This window comes from Rhinolophus hipposideros, assembly GCF_964194185.1.
Source record: "Rhinolophus hipposideros genome assembly, chromosome: X".
In the NCBI taxonomy this organism is placed as follows: Eukaryota; Metazoa; Chordata; class Mammalia; order Chiroptera; family Rhinolophidae; genus Rhinolophus; species Rhinolophus hipposideros.
In genome coordinates this window covers 98,216,243-98,235,845 of record NC_138046.1, presented here as the reverse complement: position 1 = coordinate 98,235,845, position 19,603 = coordinate 98,216,243, and the positions used below count along the sequence as shown (strand labels likewise).

The 19,603-nt window shown below is 37.3% G+C and overlaps 1 protein-coding gene across 4 annotated transcripts in view; it reads left to right on the top strand.

Annotated features, from left to right (window-relative positions):
- The window catches only part of PRRG1 (proline rich and Gla domain 1), a 108,010-nt gene that overhangs the window by 59,911 nt on the left and 28,496 nt on the right, over positions 1–19,603 (top strand). For all 4 annotated transcript variants that reach the window (XM_081043384.1, XM_081043386.1, XM_081043385.1 and 1 more), the window contains one exon: positions 16,293–16,453. In XM_081043384.1, coding sequence (XP_080899510.1) covers positions 16,293–16,453 — 161 coding nt within the window. The remainder of the gene's footprint in view (positions 1–16,292; positions 16,454–19,603) is intronic.

Below are 19,603 nucleotides of genomic sequence, written 5' to 3'. Positions count from 1 at the left end.
TAAAGAATATTGACTTTATAGATGTGCATTACCTCTTTGTCTTCTCTCTTATAGAAATCCATTTCTGGCCTTTTCTCCACACTTATTCCCAGAAACCTGCCTGTTACCATCTGGCATTTCATTGCATACCTCCAGTAGCATAAGGATATCTTTTGTAAAAGTCTTAGGTAGTGATTGTAGCTACCACATTGTCATTAAGAAGCAGGTTCAGGATATGAAAGCTATTACTAACAATTATTTCTTCTCTCAAACCCTGTGACTATTCACTGTCACTCGCTCAATACTGTAACTCCAAATTATTTTTTAAACATCTGAGTTCTTGAATGAATTTCAGCTCCCTATTGCTGTGGACACATATACTACATGCCATTCTAACTAAGCTGCAAGTTTGTGACAACCTGATTGGGTACATGAGCACCACCATACAACAAATTCTGAATTATACATCTACCTGCTATCAAAAAAATTAACCTTTCATTTCCACAAATAGGTTGTTGTGGTGAAATACAATTGAGAAATAATCTGTTTTGTCTACCTGGCTAAGTCATGGGAGGAGGATCCAAGTAGTATCATTTTAATTTGTATGATTTTGTTTTTTACTAAGTGAAATGTCACTAAAATTTGAGACTTTGTTTTTCCAAGGAAAGTTATTTCCATCAGTCTGTGATTTAAAAAACAAACTATTTAGTACCTACTTCAGCAGAAAAAAATACTGAAGGCATTGTATGTATGCACAACTGAGTAAATAATAGTATCAAAATAGTAGTATCAAAATGGCTTAGAAGCAAGAAAACAAGAAATTATGAGTGTGATACTTCATAAGTTTTTTTAAAAAAATATAAATCTGAGCACAGGGTTGGGTGGGGAGGGTGCCTTGTTGATTTTCTCTTCTTGCTTATTTATTTATTGTTTGTTGTTGTTTGGGGGATGTTGGTTGCTTGGCTGGAAAGTAGTGTGTTCACATCCCCAAAGGATTTGGATATGATACAATACTCCCACTGAACAAACATGTTTCCAGTTACAAAACTCTTCACAGTTATAATTGAAAGGACCTAAGAAATCATATACAACCCCTTAGCTTCACAAATTAGGACACAGGCCCAGATAAATTAAGTAACAAATGCAGACTCATACAGCCAGTTTAGTGCCACAGCTGGAATAGGAATCTGCATATTCTGAGTCCAAAGTCAGGACCTTTTCACCATGCCACACTGTTCTCTTCTCGTGTGCTTTCATTTGTCTCAGTCGAGGATGGTGACAGTGGTAAACGGATGTTGGCTTTCTTAGACTTCACCAAGATAGTCTCAAAAGGCAGTTTTCACATGACAAAAAGAAGGCTCAAATAAGGGGATAGCTTACCATGTTCTGTAGTCTTTATAAAAAATTCACAACTGAACAGGATATTAGAGACTTCTATTTGAAGGGAAAAATTGCTTCCTGGTTAGCATGTGGACTCGTTCGTTAAAAGATTGAGTCTGGTACACCAACATTTACACAGTAATGTCTAGGAACACACTTTCCATTTGAATAAATACATTTTGCAGATTGCTGATGTTCACCTTTTTAATAGGTGTTTAAAAGCTTTTTTAAAAAAGTACTGCCTTCCTAAACGATATTCTGAACATCATATGGTCCTTTCTTGGTGGCTCAGATTCCCCATTTTAAACATAATCCTTGATGCCTACAGCTTCAGGAGGTGTTAGTGTGAGGGTGGTTAGAGTCTTCTCTAAATAACTCTCGAAGGGCCTGGCTCTTTTTTCCCTTGCCTGCATATTAAATGAGCTTTCACTTCTTGTTACTGTCAGTGTGTTGATCTAGTTCAGCCGAGCCCTGCCCTTTTTGCTGTTCAGCAACAATGTGTGCTGAGGCTTTGGAGTCTCACAGCCAGGCTTGTGGATGAAGGTGGAATAAATCGATCTCCGATTAGTCTAAGGTAGCTGGGGCTCCTCTGTAGGTAAAAGCACAAGATAAGTTATAATGCATGACTTTGGCCATCTCTTGTTTGTTTCTGTTAGGTTGGTGCAAAAGTAATTGCGATTTTTTTCCCCCAATTTTTAACCTTTTAAATCGCAATTACTTTTGCACCAACCTAATAAGTTCCTGAGATGGGATTTATTTGAGTGACTTCTGCATAGAGATGTATTACTATCATTGATATCCAGAATGATTATTGTAAAATGTTGAACTATCAAATAACCTAAAAGTCAATAGAAAATAATTATTTAGTGTATTTTGTTGTAGCTACTCATGCTTCTTTAAAATATATCTGTCATATATGTAATTTTCATTTCTTAATCTATTCTTAAGAACTTCTTTGTGGTCTCTTGTTAAAATTCTAATAATGATAGGCTATCAACATACATTTGACCAAAATTGAAGCTAATAAAAGTAAGCATATAAGTTACAGTAAAGGATGCTTCCTTATGAGTTTGTTACAAATATCAGGTTCTGATAAATAAGATCCAGAAATAGGCCTTAATTTACTTTCTGAAGAATTTCTGAAATTTTAAAATCTCATGATATTCCCTCAAGTGTTTATGAATCATCAAAGTATATTGTAGCCACTACAGAACATTAGATACTTGAAAGGACATATGAGACTCTAATAAAGCTTTAATAATGGCTAAAGGTACAATGCAACAGGAGAAAGATGGCTCCTAAGGCCATTTTTAGTCACACAAGACACACTTTGTCTTCTAATTGTGAACCACCAAGGTTATGTGCAAGATAACCTTGGTTTCAGGGAAGCCACGGCCATGTTCACTGAGAATCTTTGATACCCCACTAGTCATGTAGCTGAAAATAAGCTGCATATGCAATTAAAGCAGATGCAAACCTCAGTCTGTACATTTTCAAAACAGTGTAAACAAGCTAGTACCAAGTGCCTCCACAGGAGTTTCAGACTTTAAACAGCACTTGATAAAGCTCTAGTACATTTCATCTCAAACTTGACCAAGTGGACCAAACTGCCTGGCATCCTTGGAGTGAAGCATACAGACTCGCTGCCAATTAACCCTCTCCTTACTCATTTATTTTGTATTTTCTAAGGGCATTCTTATTATCACCTTGGTAAATCTCATTTTCCCTTTCACGGAAGAACTGTAGCCATAACAGTGACAAGTCATACTACCATTTATTGAGCATGCGTTTTTTGCCAGGTCCCGAACAAAGTATTTTATTTACATGACCTCATTTATAATTATGAGTTTGGGACTGTTACTACAGTTTTACAGCTGAAGAAGGGAAGCTTAGGGTGTTTGCTTGCCTCACATAGCTATTTGCTCTAACAACTCTTTTCCTTAATTTTGAAATGTGTAGCTGATGTGTACCACTTAACAAGCTTGGGATACCAATAAGATCCCATTCGTTACTCAAATTAAACAACCACATCCCTTGGTGATGCAAGAATGTTTGTCTTCCTTCCGTGACCCACCCTGTTCCTATGAGAAATTCCAGAAGTCTGTTAGGTCTAGAGGAATAGGCCCTGACTCTTGCATTAAAGAAAACATAATGGAGTACTAGGTTCATGTGTAGAAAGTCCCCATTCTCTCTTGTTCTTGATGTTCTTGCCACTGTTGCTGGTCTGTAGTCTCACATCAAAAGCAGGGCACCCAAACCAGGCTTTCGGGTTCCAGGGAATCACTCCAGTAACTGAGGCAGTTTGCCCCAGCCGAGCACCTTTCCACACAGCATTTCACTCAGCTGTGCTCACTCCATAATACAGTATATCGTAGCTGATTGCCCAATGTCCCAGCTATTTGTAACTCTGATCAGGACAGCACTAATCCATCTGGCAAGTTTCAGTAACTTGGAACTTTCAAAAGGGATCTCGGTCTCCTTTCTCACAGAAGGAACTTCCCAGCCCATTCAAGCTTGGTGTACCAAATGGATTTGGGAGAGAGTGGCAAGATTCCATCTGTCTCCAGTATCTCTAGGTCAAAGGTTCCCAAATTTTCTGAGTTTACAGTGCCTGTAGTCGTCACAGTGATTTTCATAGCAGCTGTAGACTGAAAGAAATACTTAATAGTTCTATGGATTAAGTAGTTAGGTCCAAATAACTTAATAAATATTTATATCCTGATAGCTTAGTAGCCATTTGAAAAATAATATACATACATTGAAAGAAAACAGTGTTTTTATTTAAATCTTAAGTAGCCCTGCAGTTGCTTACTAATGGGATATATGTGCTTGTTGGGCACTGCACAAGTTCTCAGACCTTGGATACTACCTCCATTTCCTATTCCACATTGATTTTTCACACAGCACATTTTTTATCTCAGCCCAAAATCCAGCTTCACAAAGGAAATGAATGTAGAATTATCTAATGAAACTGTTGTCAATGAATTTTGACCAAGAACTTCAAGGCAAACAAAAGCTTTATTTGGGGGTCTTTTTTAGGAATTGCAATCCGGGAGACACAGATTTAGGGTAGAAAGTCCAACTGTGTTCCAAAGAGGAAAGAAAAAGACAGTTTATAAAGACAAAAGAATGGAGGCTTTCGAAAGGATTACATAAGTTGGTTTGAAAAGGCTTGATTGGTGCTGGCAAGCAGACTAACACTGTGCTATACATGATTAATTGCTTATGTCTATTGCTAAGTGAAAAATTTATTTTTTTATAGAGAGATCAGTGATGCAAAGCCAGTTCCAGGAACAGTATCAGGATGTAGTTGTTTGGTTTAGTGCAGTTTAAAAGTTTAGTTTCACATGGAAAAGGCAGTGAGTTAGCTCAGCTTCCCAGAGGCTCCATTTCATATTGCTCTCTTGACAGTATCCACTTCCATTTTGCTGTTTTTCTTTTACACTGTGAGCTACCTTAAGCTAGTAGTTGGTGTGGTGCCCAACAGATATTTAGTATCAATACATTTCCTTCAAAAATGTAAAATATCCTGCTCATTCTTTATGAATTTGCTGCAGCACCCTGGGGGACTTTGGTATTCACTTTGGGAATCAAGGTGCTAGTTCCTTGCCAAGCCAAAAAGCATCTGGCTATGTCCTCTTCCCAGAACAGTAGGTGTTCAGTTACTCTACCTCTGCACAACTATTAGGGGAAATCAAATGGTTCTTACAGAACAAAAAAAAATGTCTGCTCCAAGGGGAACACAAATAGAGGTATTCTACAAATTTCAAAAGGTAGTTTCTCTTGCATAAAAAAGGATGTTCGAGTACTGTCTCACTAGAAACTTTGCTGTCAGTGTATTTATTTCATAATCATATATTAAGTTTGTGGTGCTATTTTATAATTAGAGGCATGGTCCATAGCTTCCCACCTTCTAGTCACTCAGCCTTCAAGATTCTCCATTCTACCTTTCATTTATTCCACGCTTATTGAATCCTATTCTATATCAAGTTCTTTAGTAGGTGTTATGAAAGATAGAGGTTGGATCCAAATATTAATAATACGTGGGTCGTGCCCTCAAGAAGCCTAGTCTTGAGGGGGAACCAGATAGGTATACCAAAAAGTATAATACAGTTTAATTAATTAAGTATACATAAATACTGAGAGTCTATAAACTCTGTCTAATGAAGTGGGAAATAGAATCTGGGGACGGTGTTTTTAAAAGCCTATTTGGAAAATGGTTAAGATTTGGTTTGACCGAGGAATAAGGTGCGTGGTGGATGTACTTGCCAAAGAAATCACCAAATATCTGTATCTCATGTCTGTCCCTTTCTTTTCATTCCAATTGCCACCTTTCTAATGCATGATCTCATTATTTCTTAACCTGGTCCATTGTAAGTAGCCTTTTACCTGGCCTTTTGCCTTCCATTTTCTTCTCATCCTACCCCCAAATCTTCTTTATACATAACAGTTTTCTAGGTTATTCTCCCTAAAGTATTGGTCTAAAATCTTGAATGTTATCAAATAGTTTAACTATTTTAACCAAAACAGTAAGTGTCATGACAGGGCTATTAGCCTGTTTCTGGATTCATTTCCTACTCTTCCTATTTTGAATCTTATATTCCGGCCCTACTGACCAGCTCACTGTTCCTCATTTTGACCCTTGTTTTATTCAATTCCAAGTCCTCACTCACTGTTTTGTTTTCCTAGAATGTCTTTTCCTTGTCATCTTTGCATGACCCAATCTTTAAAAGGCCAGCTCAAATGCATTTTTCAGGGGTCCTTCTCCACGTCCCTTCCCCACCCCCAAACACATCTACCCAGTAGAAATATGCCTGCCTTTTGATCTCAAAAAACATCTACCATGTTCAGTCTTGCTTTGGAGCTCTTTGTATCTCTTTTATCTTCATTATCTCTTGCACTGAAGAACCTTGAGGGCAGAGGCCATCTGCTACTCATCTTTGTGACTTGTCATGTTGTCATTGTACATAGCCTGTGTTTAGTAAATAAGTCCTAAGAAAAAGAGTTTTGTTCACTTAAAAGAAAAATGTAAACATTTGCAACTTTAAATAGTGACTCCTTTATTGAAATAAGACCCAATGTGAGAAAATTAGATAATTGAAGTAGAGATTTTTCCAAGTGGGTGTTAATTTTCAGACCTTATCATCTACTGTTTTTCAGCAAACGTATGGGCATGATTTTACTTGGCTAAAGATTTTTGGCATTAAAATATGAGTTTTAGTTTCCTGCAGTACATTAAAAAATATATACACAATTGTATATTCTGGTTTAAGGCAGTAATTTGGGGAATTCCTTAAGAAGCCATTTTATTTCATCTATTTTTATTCTTTTGTTTTGAAGACAAAGCATGGGTGACAGCTATTTATTTTGAAATTATGTAAAAGTAGTTATGTTTTTGAGTAAATATACTTATGTTTTGGATATTTGTGTATCAGTCTGAGATTTTAAATATTTTCTTTAGTATGGATGTTTCCTAACTGAATCTAAAGAAAACAGTTTAGGTTTGTCTTTACTCTTTTAATGAGAAAAGTACATGTTCTGAATAACATCTCAGTGATGTGTTCTCAAAGTACATTTCCATTCTGTGTACTTGTCACATCATGTAAGCTCTGATGAAGGCATACACATGATTTCTGACAGCTGTTGGCTAACTCACACAATTTGATGAGAAGGAGGCAGAGGGAAGTGATCAACTTCAGTTTCAAACATCATTGCTTTATTTTAGAAGCCCAAACACATGGAAAGCCCTTGCATCATGGAAATTGCCCAGTGTTTCAGGAAGAGATGATCTGATCTAATCCTATAGATCCACGCTGCCACTTTCCCATTTATTTTGTTTCCACATTGAAAATATCCTAATTCTGTTATCATCCATTAGATTTCCAAATTACTTTGGTGAGGACTGGCAAATACTCTGCCACAACTTCCTGTTCCCTTCTATATGGCAGGTATAACTAATCTATAACAATATCTTCCCTACTGGTCAGATTCTTACTCCAGGTGGTATCTTCTAATTGACCAGATTTGACAAGTGAGATAACTTCTACTTGCCAGCTTATTCCATCTGCATTCCTCACTATTATATTACCTTGCCTCTCATTGTAAGAAATATACAATAGGTGTTTGTGGAACCCTCTTGGTAATTTGATTAGGCTGGGATTAGAAGATCTGTGTCCTGTTACATTACCTCATAGTTGCTTAACCTTCTGAATTAGCCTGCTTTCTAGTTACAAGAGTTAGCTGCATTCCTTGACACTCCCCCTTTTCCATGTAGATAGCATATAAGAAAATTATTTTATCTTGGGAGAATTTAGTTTTTTTCTCTTAAAAGCTCAAAATACATTATTGTTAAGATTTCATTCTTTGTTATGGCTAGCGATATTCCATTGTATATATGTACCATCTTTTTTTATCCAACTGTCTGTTGACAGGTATTTGGGTTGTTTCCATATTTTGGCTATTGTGTATAGTGCTACAATGAACATAGGGGTACATATATCTTATCAAATTAGTGTTTTGGATTTCTTTGAATAAATATCCAGTAGTAGGATTGCTGGGTCATAAGGTAGTTCTATTTTTAATTTTTAAGGAACCTCCAAACCGTTTTTCCATAGTGGCTGCACCAATTTGCAAGCCCACCAACAGTGCACAAGGGTTCCCTTTTCTCCACATCCTTGTGGACACTTGTTTGTTGATTTATTGATGATGGCCATTCTAACAGGTGTGAGATATACCTCATTGTGGTTTTAATTTGCATTTCTCTGATGATTAGTGACATTGAACGTCTTTTCATATGTTTATTGGCCATGTGTACACCTGAAATCAATATAAAATAATATTAAATGTCAACTGTAACTGAAAAAAATAATTTTAAAAATAAACTATAACTAACTTCCAAAAAATACATTATTGTTACTTGTTTGGTTTATCTTCAAGAAAGCTGTCCCAAAAGCCAGGGATATCTTAGACTGCATTAACATATGTATTGTATTTTAAAAGAAAAAAGCAGACAGTCTTGATCAGTTTTGCACTTGTGAGACCACACATAGAATATTGCACTCAGTGTAGGACATTGTATTTTATGAGCTAAAGATGGTGCAGAGACTCCTATACATCTTATATGACCAGCAGATGAAGGAACTAGACATGTTTATCCTGGAAAAGAGAAGCCTCCAGCAAAATCAGTTACTGTCTTCATGTATTAGTTGGCCTTGTTATATAGAAGAGACTCAGAGGTCATTTTACAGGGCATAAATAAAATCAGGAGCTAGTTAGTTGTTAATTCAGTGAAATGTCCCTCAAAAAAGGGTGCTGTACTCAAATAAATATGACAAATGCATGTGTCATGTTCCTTTTCTGGAGATTTATAGATATATATTAAATATATTAAGGGCCCTAAAAAGTCATACAGTAAAAGATCTTTTTTAAATATATTAATCCCAATATTCCATAAACGCCTTCTCAGAACTAGTTTTCTAAGGAACTCACATTTGGGTGGTTCTCAAACTGTAGTAGAGGGAGCAGCAGCACCAGACTTACCTGGGAACTTATTAGAAATGCAACTTCTTGGCCCCACCCAGACATATGGAATCAGAAATTCTGGGAGCTGAGCCCAGCAATCTTTTGATAATACATCCTCTAGGGGATTCTGATGGTGCTAAACTGTGAAAGGCACTGCTAGAAAATTCTACTGGTATTCTCCAACTCAGTAAGTTTCCTTTTAGTTTCCTTCATAGCACTTACCATATTTTTTTTGGTAAGGTTTCTTCTAATGATGTTTTATCACTCTATGATTAATTTTTATAGATGGTTACCCTTCTGAGGTACAGAAGGAAGGAAACACTTATGGAAGGCCTACTACAGTTTTCAACCTAGTATAGGTGCCATCTAGCTGGTCTCAATTTGGATACTTTAAAGAATCCTCAGTAATAAATCCATTATCTTCTATAAGGTGAAATACACATTTCTATAATGAAGTAAACCTTAAATTCATTGCTATTGTTGCCATTTTAAAAAGAGCATTTACTATTTTTCATTTACTTCAAAATGTTCTTTGCAAATATAGATGTTTACAAAACATATTGGAGGATCTGTAATGTGCCTTCTTCTAGTCAGAAGTCTGTAAGATTAGGGAATTTTCTAATTTCTTTGCATTAGCAGAGATTAATTTCTGGTACCATTGTATTATCTCTCCAAATAATCATAGTATTTTTAGAAGAAATGTATTTGGAAGCATGGCAGCATGAGAGGTCCCCCTAATCTCTCCCCTTGAAGTTACAACATGTTGAACAGTTATAATTCAGAGATTATACACACACAAATATGTCTGAGAGATCCACACATCGTAACATCTGAAGGTGGGCGAATCAGAGCAAACTGGAGGAGGGAAGGGGAAAGAACAGAGATGGGTGCCGCAGATGCAGCCAGGAGCTCACTGCAGCCCCAGGAGAGGGGAGAAATCGGGCTGCAAGTGCCCTGTCTGTGCCCCTGAGCATTCCTGCCTGGGTGATCAGCATATGATATGGCTGAATCCAATGATCTGTGCGGAGACAGAACACAGAAATGCGACAGCTATGTTATAGTAGCCTCCATTGCCAGGCAGAAAACAAAGCCAGGAAGCCTGGCCACCTCCCCACACCTTCCCAGAGATAACAGCAGGCCCCAGAAGAAACTAGCAGTAAGTGTCGGGTTACAGAGCAGATCATCTACAGCCCTTAGAACTGGAGAGACAGTTCCTGAGTGGCAGACGCACACTACCACACTAGGCTAATCCCAGTGAAGGGGTGGAGATACAGGGGTGAGGCAGCTGAAGTTTGTCAGTTGCCATTACTGGGAAGAGAACAAAGCCACAAATGCACAAGCAGACTCTCCCAGTGCACTCGGTCCCCAGCCATCCCAGCTGATCCCAGCAAGGACACCTAGGACATCTTGGGCAGTGCAGCACTGCCTCTGGCTGCAGGGGCAGTGTTGGGATTTTCACAGGCGTATAACCTCATTGCCCACCACATTTTCTCATGGGATTGGTGCCCTGAGACCAAGGTTACCTGGTAACAGAGGAGAGACCCACCTCCCTAAGGAATACAAGGCTTTTTTGACTGCCCAGCAGAGATCCCAGAAGCTGGATCAGTGCAAGAGAAAATGAATCTCTTGTGCTCCAGAGTCACCTACTAGAAAACAAAGGAAAGACCTCTTCTTATCAACCTGCTAAAGAGATATCACTCCTTAAAAAAAAAAAAAAAAAAGTAGAGTTCATTCCCATAAATGCCTAGGGAGAGAAATAATCCATGAACAACCAAAGTAACAAGGCATCCCCAAAACAAAATGAAAAATCTCCAGAAAATAAACAAAGACAGGGAAATCTGTGATTTAAATGATAGAATTCAATATCGCAGTTCTGTAAAAACTCTGTGAGACACAAGAAAACTCAGGCAGTTTAATGAACTCAGAAATAAAATTGACAAACAAAAGGAATACTTTACCAGAGACTGAAACTTTTAAAAAGAACCAAATGGAAATTCTGAAACTGAAGAACTCAATGAAAGATGAAGAATGAAATAGCCAGCATAGGAAATAGAGCTGACCAGATAGAGGAAAGAATTAATAATATCAAAGATAGAAATCTGGGAATGACACAGATAGCAGAAAAGAGACACTTCAGAGTAAAAAAAAAAATGAAAGAACTCTACAAAAACTATCTGACTCCATTAGAAAGAGCAATATAAGAATTAATGAGTATACCAGAAGTAGAAGGGAGAGAGAGAAGGGAACAGAGAGCCTATTCAAACAAATACTTGACGAGTACTTCCCAAATCTATGGAAAGAACTAAATCTTCAATCCAAGAAGCAAACAGACCACCTAATTATTTCAATGCTAAAAGTCCTTCTCCAAAGTACATTATATTAAAACTGTCAAAAATTAATGACAGAATTCTCAAGGCAGCCAGGGAAAAAAAGATGGTAACCTATAATGGAAATCCCCATTAGCTTATCAGATTTTTCAGCAGAAGCTCTAGAAGCTAGGAGGGGGTGCAATCAAATATTAAAATTATTGAAAAAGAGAAATTACCAGCCAAGAATAACATGAGATGTGATTTACAAAATACGGTGACTGTTTACATTTTTTTTAAATTATTACAGTAAAAGACACATTGCCATTAAACCCCCTCAAAATATAACCCCTCTTTTCTTTTTTTTTTTTTTTTTTTTTTTTTTTTTTTTTTTTTTTTTTTTTCTTTTTTTTTTTTTATTAATTAATTTATTTATTAGTTTCAGGTGTACAAAACAAGGTAATACTTAGACATTCATCATTTATATCCCTCATACTGTGAACCCCCCTCCCCCCATCCACTATCCCTCCGACCTCACACTGAACCATCACATTATATATATAAAATTATAGTTGGCATTCATTAATGTTTAGCTTCTGATGTACAATGCCATGATCAGGTATCCACAGTATCCCTGAGGTGGTCTCCCAAATAGGACGCATGTCCATCGGATACCCAACAAAATCTTTACAACATTATAGAATACCTTCCCCAAATTAATTTTCAAAAGAAAAACCCTGAGGCCATCTTGTGGTTACCAGCTGCTTCCAAATCCCTTCACCTTTCCCCTTATCCCCAACCCCCTCCCACACACCCATCTAACCACTCTCGGTTTTTTCTCTGCGTCCCCAAAACTGACTCTGATTAGTTCATTCACATAGTCTTTTCTTTAGATTCCATATATAAGTGAGATCATATGGTACTTGTCTTTCTCTTTCTGACTTATTTCACTTAACATAATGTTCTCTAGATCCATCCATGTTGCTGCAAATGATAAGATTTCTTTCTTCTTTATGGCTGCGTAATACTCCATTGTATAAATGTACCACAGCTTCTTAATCCAGTCATCTACCGATGGGCATTTTGGTTGTTTCCATATCTTGGCTATTGTGTAAAGTGCTGCAATAAACATAGGAGTGCATACAGATTTCTGAATTGGAGTTTTGGATTTCTCCGGGTAGATGCCTAGGAGTGGAATTACTGGATCATAGGGTAGTTCCATTTTCAGATTCCTGAGATACCTCCATACTGTTTTCCATAGTGGCTGCACTAATCTGCAGTCCCACCAACAGTGCACTAGCGTTCCCTTTTCTCCACATCCGCGCCAGCATTTGTTGTTTGTATAACCCCTCTTTTCAAACACGGTTGTCCCATCATTCTTGCCATGTTTTTAAAAATTATTTTATTTTGGGGGGGAGGGGGATATTGGGGGACATTGTGTTTCTCCAGGGCCCATCAGCTCCAAGTACAGTGTTTCCCCAAAAATAAGACCTAGCCAGACCATTAGCTCTAATGCGTCTTTTGGAGCAAAAATTAATATAAGACCCAGTCTTAGTTTACTATAATATAAGACCGGGTCTTACCTAACATAATATAATATAAGACCGGGTCTTATATTAATTTTTTGCCCCAAAAAACGCATTAGAGCTCTTGTCCGGCTAGGTCTTATTTTCAGGGAAACACGGTAGTTGTCCTTCAATCTAGTTGTGGAGGGCGCATCTCAGCTCCAAGTCCAGTCACTGCATTCAATCTTGGTTGCAGGGGGCGCAGCCCACCATCGCATGCAGGAATTGAAGCAGTGACCTTGTTGAGAGCTCACGCTCTAGCCAACTAAGCCATCCTGCCACTCCTCTGGCAGCTCTGCAGCAGCTCGTTGTCTTCAATCTAGTTGTGGAGGGCACAGCTCATTGGCCCATGTGAGAATCGAACCAGCAACCCTGTTGTTCAGAGCTCACACTCCAAACAACTGAGACGTCAGGCCGCCCCCATTCTTGCCACTTTCTGAAGCAGTTCTGGAAGTCCTCTTTCGTGAGTGTCTTTATTTGCACTGTCGTGGCTGCCTTGATATCCTGTATTGATTGAAAACATTTACCTTTCATGGTCATTCTGACTTTGGGGAAGAGCCAGAAGTCGCATGGTGCCAGATCTGGGGAATAAAGTGGATGAGGACACACCGTAATGTTTTTATTAGACAGACATTGCCATACCAGGAGCAACGTGTGACATGGAGCCTTTCCATTGTGATCACAAAATACAGTGAATGCTGCTGCCGAGTGCCATCCAACAGAAAGGCAGGGATCTTCAATACGGGAAGTGGCACATCTAACCTTAGTAACAGTGTGTGACAACTTTCAGCTTGTTCAGTGCAGTCAGTCGGGTGTGAGCTACAGTTAAGAGATGGTGTGTTTTAAAGTGTGACGTATGAGGTGGCCGGTTAGCTCAGTTGGTTAGTGCATGGTGCTAATAACACCAAGATTGCCAATTCGATCTGCGCATGGGCCTCTGTGAGCTGTGAACTCCATAAAAAAAATAAATAAATAAGTAAATAAAAAGTGTGCTATAAAACCATCCTCCATCATGACAAGTCTCAGTGTCACACATCGCTTCTGGTATATGGCAACTTCTGTCAAATAAAAACATTACAGTGTGTCCTCAGCTACCTTATTCATCCTATCTGGCACCATGCAACTTCTGTGTCTTCCCCAAAGTCAAAATGATTCAGGACATCAAGGCAGCCACAAGAACACAACTAAAGACACTCACGAAAGAGGACTTCCAGAACTGCTTCAGAAAGTGGCAATAATGATGGGATAAGTGTGTTCGAAGCAAGGGGGAGTATTTTGAGGGGGATTAATGGTAATGTGTCTTTTACTGTAATAATTTTTTTTATGCATTCACCATATTGTTTGATCATACCTCATATATCCAGCAGTTATCCTTTAGATATAAAGGAGAAATAAAGACCTTTCCAGACATACAGAAGCTGAGGGAATTTTCCACCACAAGGTGTGTATTGCAGGAAATACTGAAGGGGATTCTCCTACCTGAAACAAAAGAAACAAGGATGCAGAACTATGAGTAAATGACTAACAGACAGAAAGAAACAGGAAATCGCAACCTTTATTCAGAATAGGGTACTATACACTTAAATATAACATAAAGGTTAAAGGAGGTAAAAACATAAAAGAAAAGAAGGCAATAGCTACTGTAACTTGAAAATGAACTGACAGCATAAATAGGGATAATTTGTGACAACAAAAACATAAAGGGAGGTTAAAGGTCTGAATTTGCAAAGGGGAATGGAGATAAAAATGCGTGCTGAAGAAAAAGGACTACTGTATATATGAAAACTTTTGCATAAACTAAATGGTAACCACACACACACACAAATCCAGAACTGAGACACATAACAAAAAAAGAGGAAAGGGGGGCGGGGAAATCATTGAATACCTCAAACCAAAATAACAGACAGAAATATAAGGGCGAAAAGAGAATGGAGACACCGAGCTACCGTAAAACGAAAGATAGAATGGCCATAGGAAATCCTCATACATCATAATCCTATTACCCTTGATGCCCTGAATGTCATCAAAATGTCTTCCTTTCAATATTTCCTTTATCTTCGGGTGAAGAAAGAAGTCATTGGGGGCCAGATCAGGTGAATAGGGAGGGTTTTAATACAGATATTTGTTTACTGGCTAAAATCTTCCTCACAGACAGTGCCATGTGAGCTGGTGCATTGTCGTGATGCAAGAGCCGTGAATTGTTGGCGAAAAGTTCAGGTCCTCTAACTTTTTCACACAGCCTTTTCAGTACTTCCAAATGGCAAACTTGGTTCACTGTTTGTCCAGTTGGTACAACTTCATAATGAATAATCCCTCTGATATCAAAAAAGGTTATTAACGTCATTGCAACAAGTTCGCAAACTTAACTGTCAGACCTCATATACACAATGGAATATTATTCAGCCATAAGAAATGATGAAATACTGCCATTTGCGATAAATGCATGGATCTTGAGATTATCATGCTAGGCAAAATAAGTTAGACAGAAAAAGTTGAGAACCATATGATTTCACTCATAAAACTGAAAGCAGTGAACAAACAAGACAAACAGAAACTCAGACAGAGACAACAGTTTAGTGGTTACCATAGGGTAAGAGGGAAAGGGGAAGGTAGAAGATGGTAAACGGGGTCAAATATATGGTGACAGAAGATTTGACTTTGGGTGGTGAACACACAATGCAACATACGAGTACAGGTGATGTATTATAGAATTGTGCACTTGAAACCTATATAATTTTATTAACCAATGTCACTGCAATAAATGTAATAAAAGAAAAATGTAATTGAAGTATAATTTGAAATGAATATGTATGTAAAAATGAAAATAGTTCCCCATAACTATGCATATAACAATTGCATTATTTATTTTATTGGGTATCATAAATGCGCATTTTTAATATATATATAAAATTCCTCTGTAAATCATGCAGAATTTTCTTTTTCTGAAGGACAGTGAAATGGGGTTGAATATATTAAAGTGTCACAATATATTTAACTTAAGTGACTTTAGAACAAAATTATTATCAGTGTTCCTTGGAATGAATTATGGCCAAATTTATCTTAATTTCTTGGTATTGTTTTGTCACCTCTTCTTTTCATACAAGTGAAGGTCCTCTGGGTTTACATTGTTAGGTTCATTGGAGTTTTATTTGCATTTAGCTTGAGGGACAATGACTGATACTGCAGAGACCGGATTTCCATGTGCTTGCTGTTCTCTAACTGCAGAGTGCCTGAGGGTATCCACTTATAGTAATGGCTATAAGTAGTGGTATCAGTGTTACTATACTTAAACACCCATCGGTGGCTGAATATAACAGTTAATTATGTCACTGTCCCTGCCCAGGACAACCGCTACTGAAAGGACACACTCACATGATGAGGAAGATGGCAGATGTGGTGGTTTGGAGCTAAATGTTACTTCTTGGAGAGGTTTAGGATGTTGGCTTTGTTTTCTAAAGAGCATCTAGCAGTTTTCATCTTGTATATTAATTTCCCACATGGTCTTTTATTACAATTTTATGCTTATTGTTGTATCTTTTAGTTTTCCTCACAGGAGAAAAAGCCAATTCAGTATTAAAACGCTACCGAAGAGCTAATGGACTTTTTGAAGAAATAAGACAGGGTAACATTGAGCGTGAATGCAAAGAAGAAGTCTGCACATTTGAAGAAGCAAGAGAAGCTTTTGAAAATGATGAAAAAACTGTAAGTATATTGGCAATTTAAAAATTTTTTCAGATTTGCGTATCTTTTGGATGTATGTTTGCAATCTGCATTCTCAAATGGTGTGCATTGTTAGCAATTAAAAATTACCCTTGTGAAGAACTCTGAAAGTGGCATCTAACAAAGAATACCCTGTGGGTAGGAGAGCTAGGTTCGTGTCCCTAAATGTTGGTCTGTCTTTGAGGGTCCTATTTCCATAGGACTCTGCTGAGCTGAGATTTATCATCTTAGCAAGGGGAAGCATTTGTTTTACAGGAGGCTTCGTTTGGGAAAGTTGTAGATGACATCATCCCTGTACTCTGCCTAATCAGATAGAAAATGTGGAGGAAGCTAATAGATGCTGACACTGTTTTAAAATGTTTTGCTTCTTGTACAAAAGAAAATTTGAACTCCCCTCCCAACTCTGTCAGAACGGTCCCCTTCACCTCTCTTTACTGTGGTCTGCATGCTATTCAAGGAGAGCAGGGATGGGAAACACACAAGGCTGTGGTGTAAATTCTGTGGAAATGCTCTGCTGTTGTCCATTACATTACTAGAGGTAGCCATTACATAAAGATCCATTCCCAGAACTGACTCTGGGTGGTGAACACACAATGGGATTTATAGACGATGTAATACAGAATTGTACACCTGAAATCTATGTAAATTTACTAACAATTGTCACCCCAATAAAATTAATAAAAAAAAAAAAAGATCCATTCCCATGAAAATAACACCAGGTGCTAACCAAGGGATGTCAGAAGTTCTGGAGGCACCTCAAATACGTCTCAGGGGCACCTGAGGCAGTTTTAAAGAAAGGGTGTTTGATTTCAGGTTAGGCAGAGAAGGACCCAGGGGTAAGAGGAAAGAGCTCAAGATTAAAGACCACCAGGTTTTGTACATTTCCTAGGTTGGTTCTTAGGTATTGCTCTGTTGCTATTATAAATGGGGTGTTATTTTCCGTGGTATATTCTAAGTTGTTACTATTTGTGTAAGTGTAAACTATTGATTTTTTAAAAATCTTACTGAGTTATAATTGACATACCATTAACCATGCATATTTCAAGTATACAATTTGGTAAGTTTTGACATATGTGTATATATATGTATATATACGTATATGTATATATGTATACATATATGCGTATATATATATATATATATATATACACATATATATATATATATACCTATGAAACGATCACCACAATCAGGCAATAAAGAAATTTATCATCCCCCAAAATTCCTTCTTGACCCATATGATTCCTTCTCACCTCTCCCCACAAACAACACCCCACCCTAGGCAATGACCGATCTAATTTCTGTAACTATAGTTTATATTTTCTAACATTTTCTATAAATGACTTCATACATTATGCACTCTCTTTTGTCTGACTTCTTTCACTCAGCAAAACTGTTCAGATGTATCCATATTGCATGCACCAATAGTTCATTAGTTTTTATTGCTGAGTAGTGTGTCATTGTATATATATGGACATTGGGGTTGTTTCCAATTTGGGGCTATTACAAATACAGCTGCTATGAACACTTACGTACTAGGCTATTGAATTTTTTTTAATTAGAGAACTATATATTTATCTTGATTTGAGTTCTAAGAAATCCTATGGTCGAAGTTATACCTTCAAGGTTGCATTATGTGTTTTCATACTTTTTATTTTGAGATAATGATAGATTAACAGAAGATTTCAAAGATAATGCACAGAGGCCCCTTGTAGCCTTTACCCAGTTTCCCCTACTGGTTACATTTTATATAATTTTACTACAATATCAAAACCAGGAAACTGACATTGGTACAATCTGTGTGTACCGTTCTATGCCATTTTATCCCTTGTGTGGATTCCTGTAACTACCACTACAATTAAAATGCAGAACTCTTTCATTACCACAAAATGCTTTCTTAATATTCATACCCCACCTTCCCCTGCCACCATCCCTGACCTCTGGTAGTCACTAATCTGTTCCCCACCTCTGTAATTCTGTCATTGCAAGAGTTATATAAATGGAATCATACAATATGGAACCTTTTGATATCGGCTTTTCACACTCGGCATAACGTTCTTGAGATTCATCAAACTTGTTGTATATATCAGTAGTTCATTCCTTTTTATTACTGAGTAGTATTCCATGGCATGGATGTAGTAGTTTGTTGAACCATTCACTCGTTGAGGAATATCTGGCTTTTTCCAGTTTGGGGCTATTATAAATAAAGTTGCTGTGAATATTTGTATACAGGTTATTGTGTCGACATAAGTTTTTACTTTTCTGGGGTAAGTTCCCCAGGAATATAATGGTTGGGTTGTATGATAAGTATATGAGTAGTTCTTTAAGACACTGACAACCTAATTTGTCATTGTACAAATTACCATTTTACATTCCTGCCAGCAGTGTTTGAGGGATCCAGTTTCTCTGCATATTCGCCAGTACTTGGTGGTGTTACTGTGTTTTATTTTAGTCATTCTGATAGGTATGTAGGAATATCATATTGTGGTTTTAATTTCCAGTTCCTTAATGGCTAATGATGTTGAACAACTTATCATGTGCTTATTTTACAATTACATATTCTTTTCTGTGAAATCTCCCTTCATGTCTTTTGCTTAGTTTCTTTCTTTCACATTTTTTTAAAATTGAGATATAATTGCCATACATTGTATTTGCTTCAGGTGTACAACATAATGATTCAGTGTATGTATACATTGCAAAATGATTGCCTCAGTAGGTTGAGTTAACATCCATCACCATAGTTACATTTTTTCCTTGTGATAAGAACTTTTAAGATTTACTCTCTTAGCAACTTTCAAATATACAATGCAGTATTGTTAAGTGTAGCCACCATGCTGTACATTACATCCCCAGGACTTACTTATTTTATAACTGCAAGTTTGTACCTTTTGACCCCCTCATCCATTTTGCCAACCTCCACCCCCTCCGCACCTCTGGCAACCACTCTTTTCGTTATTTTCTAATTGGATGGTGTGGGATTTTTTTTTTACTATTGAGTTCTGAGAGTTCTTTATGTTCTAAATACTAATCCACTGTCACGTATGTGTTTTGTAGGCCGTTGTCTTTTATGTGTTGATTGTATATCTTACTACCGTACTGACCTCTTTTGTTGTTTGAGTTAGTTTTATTATT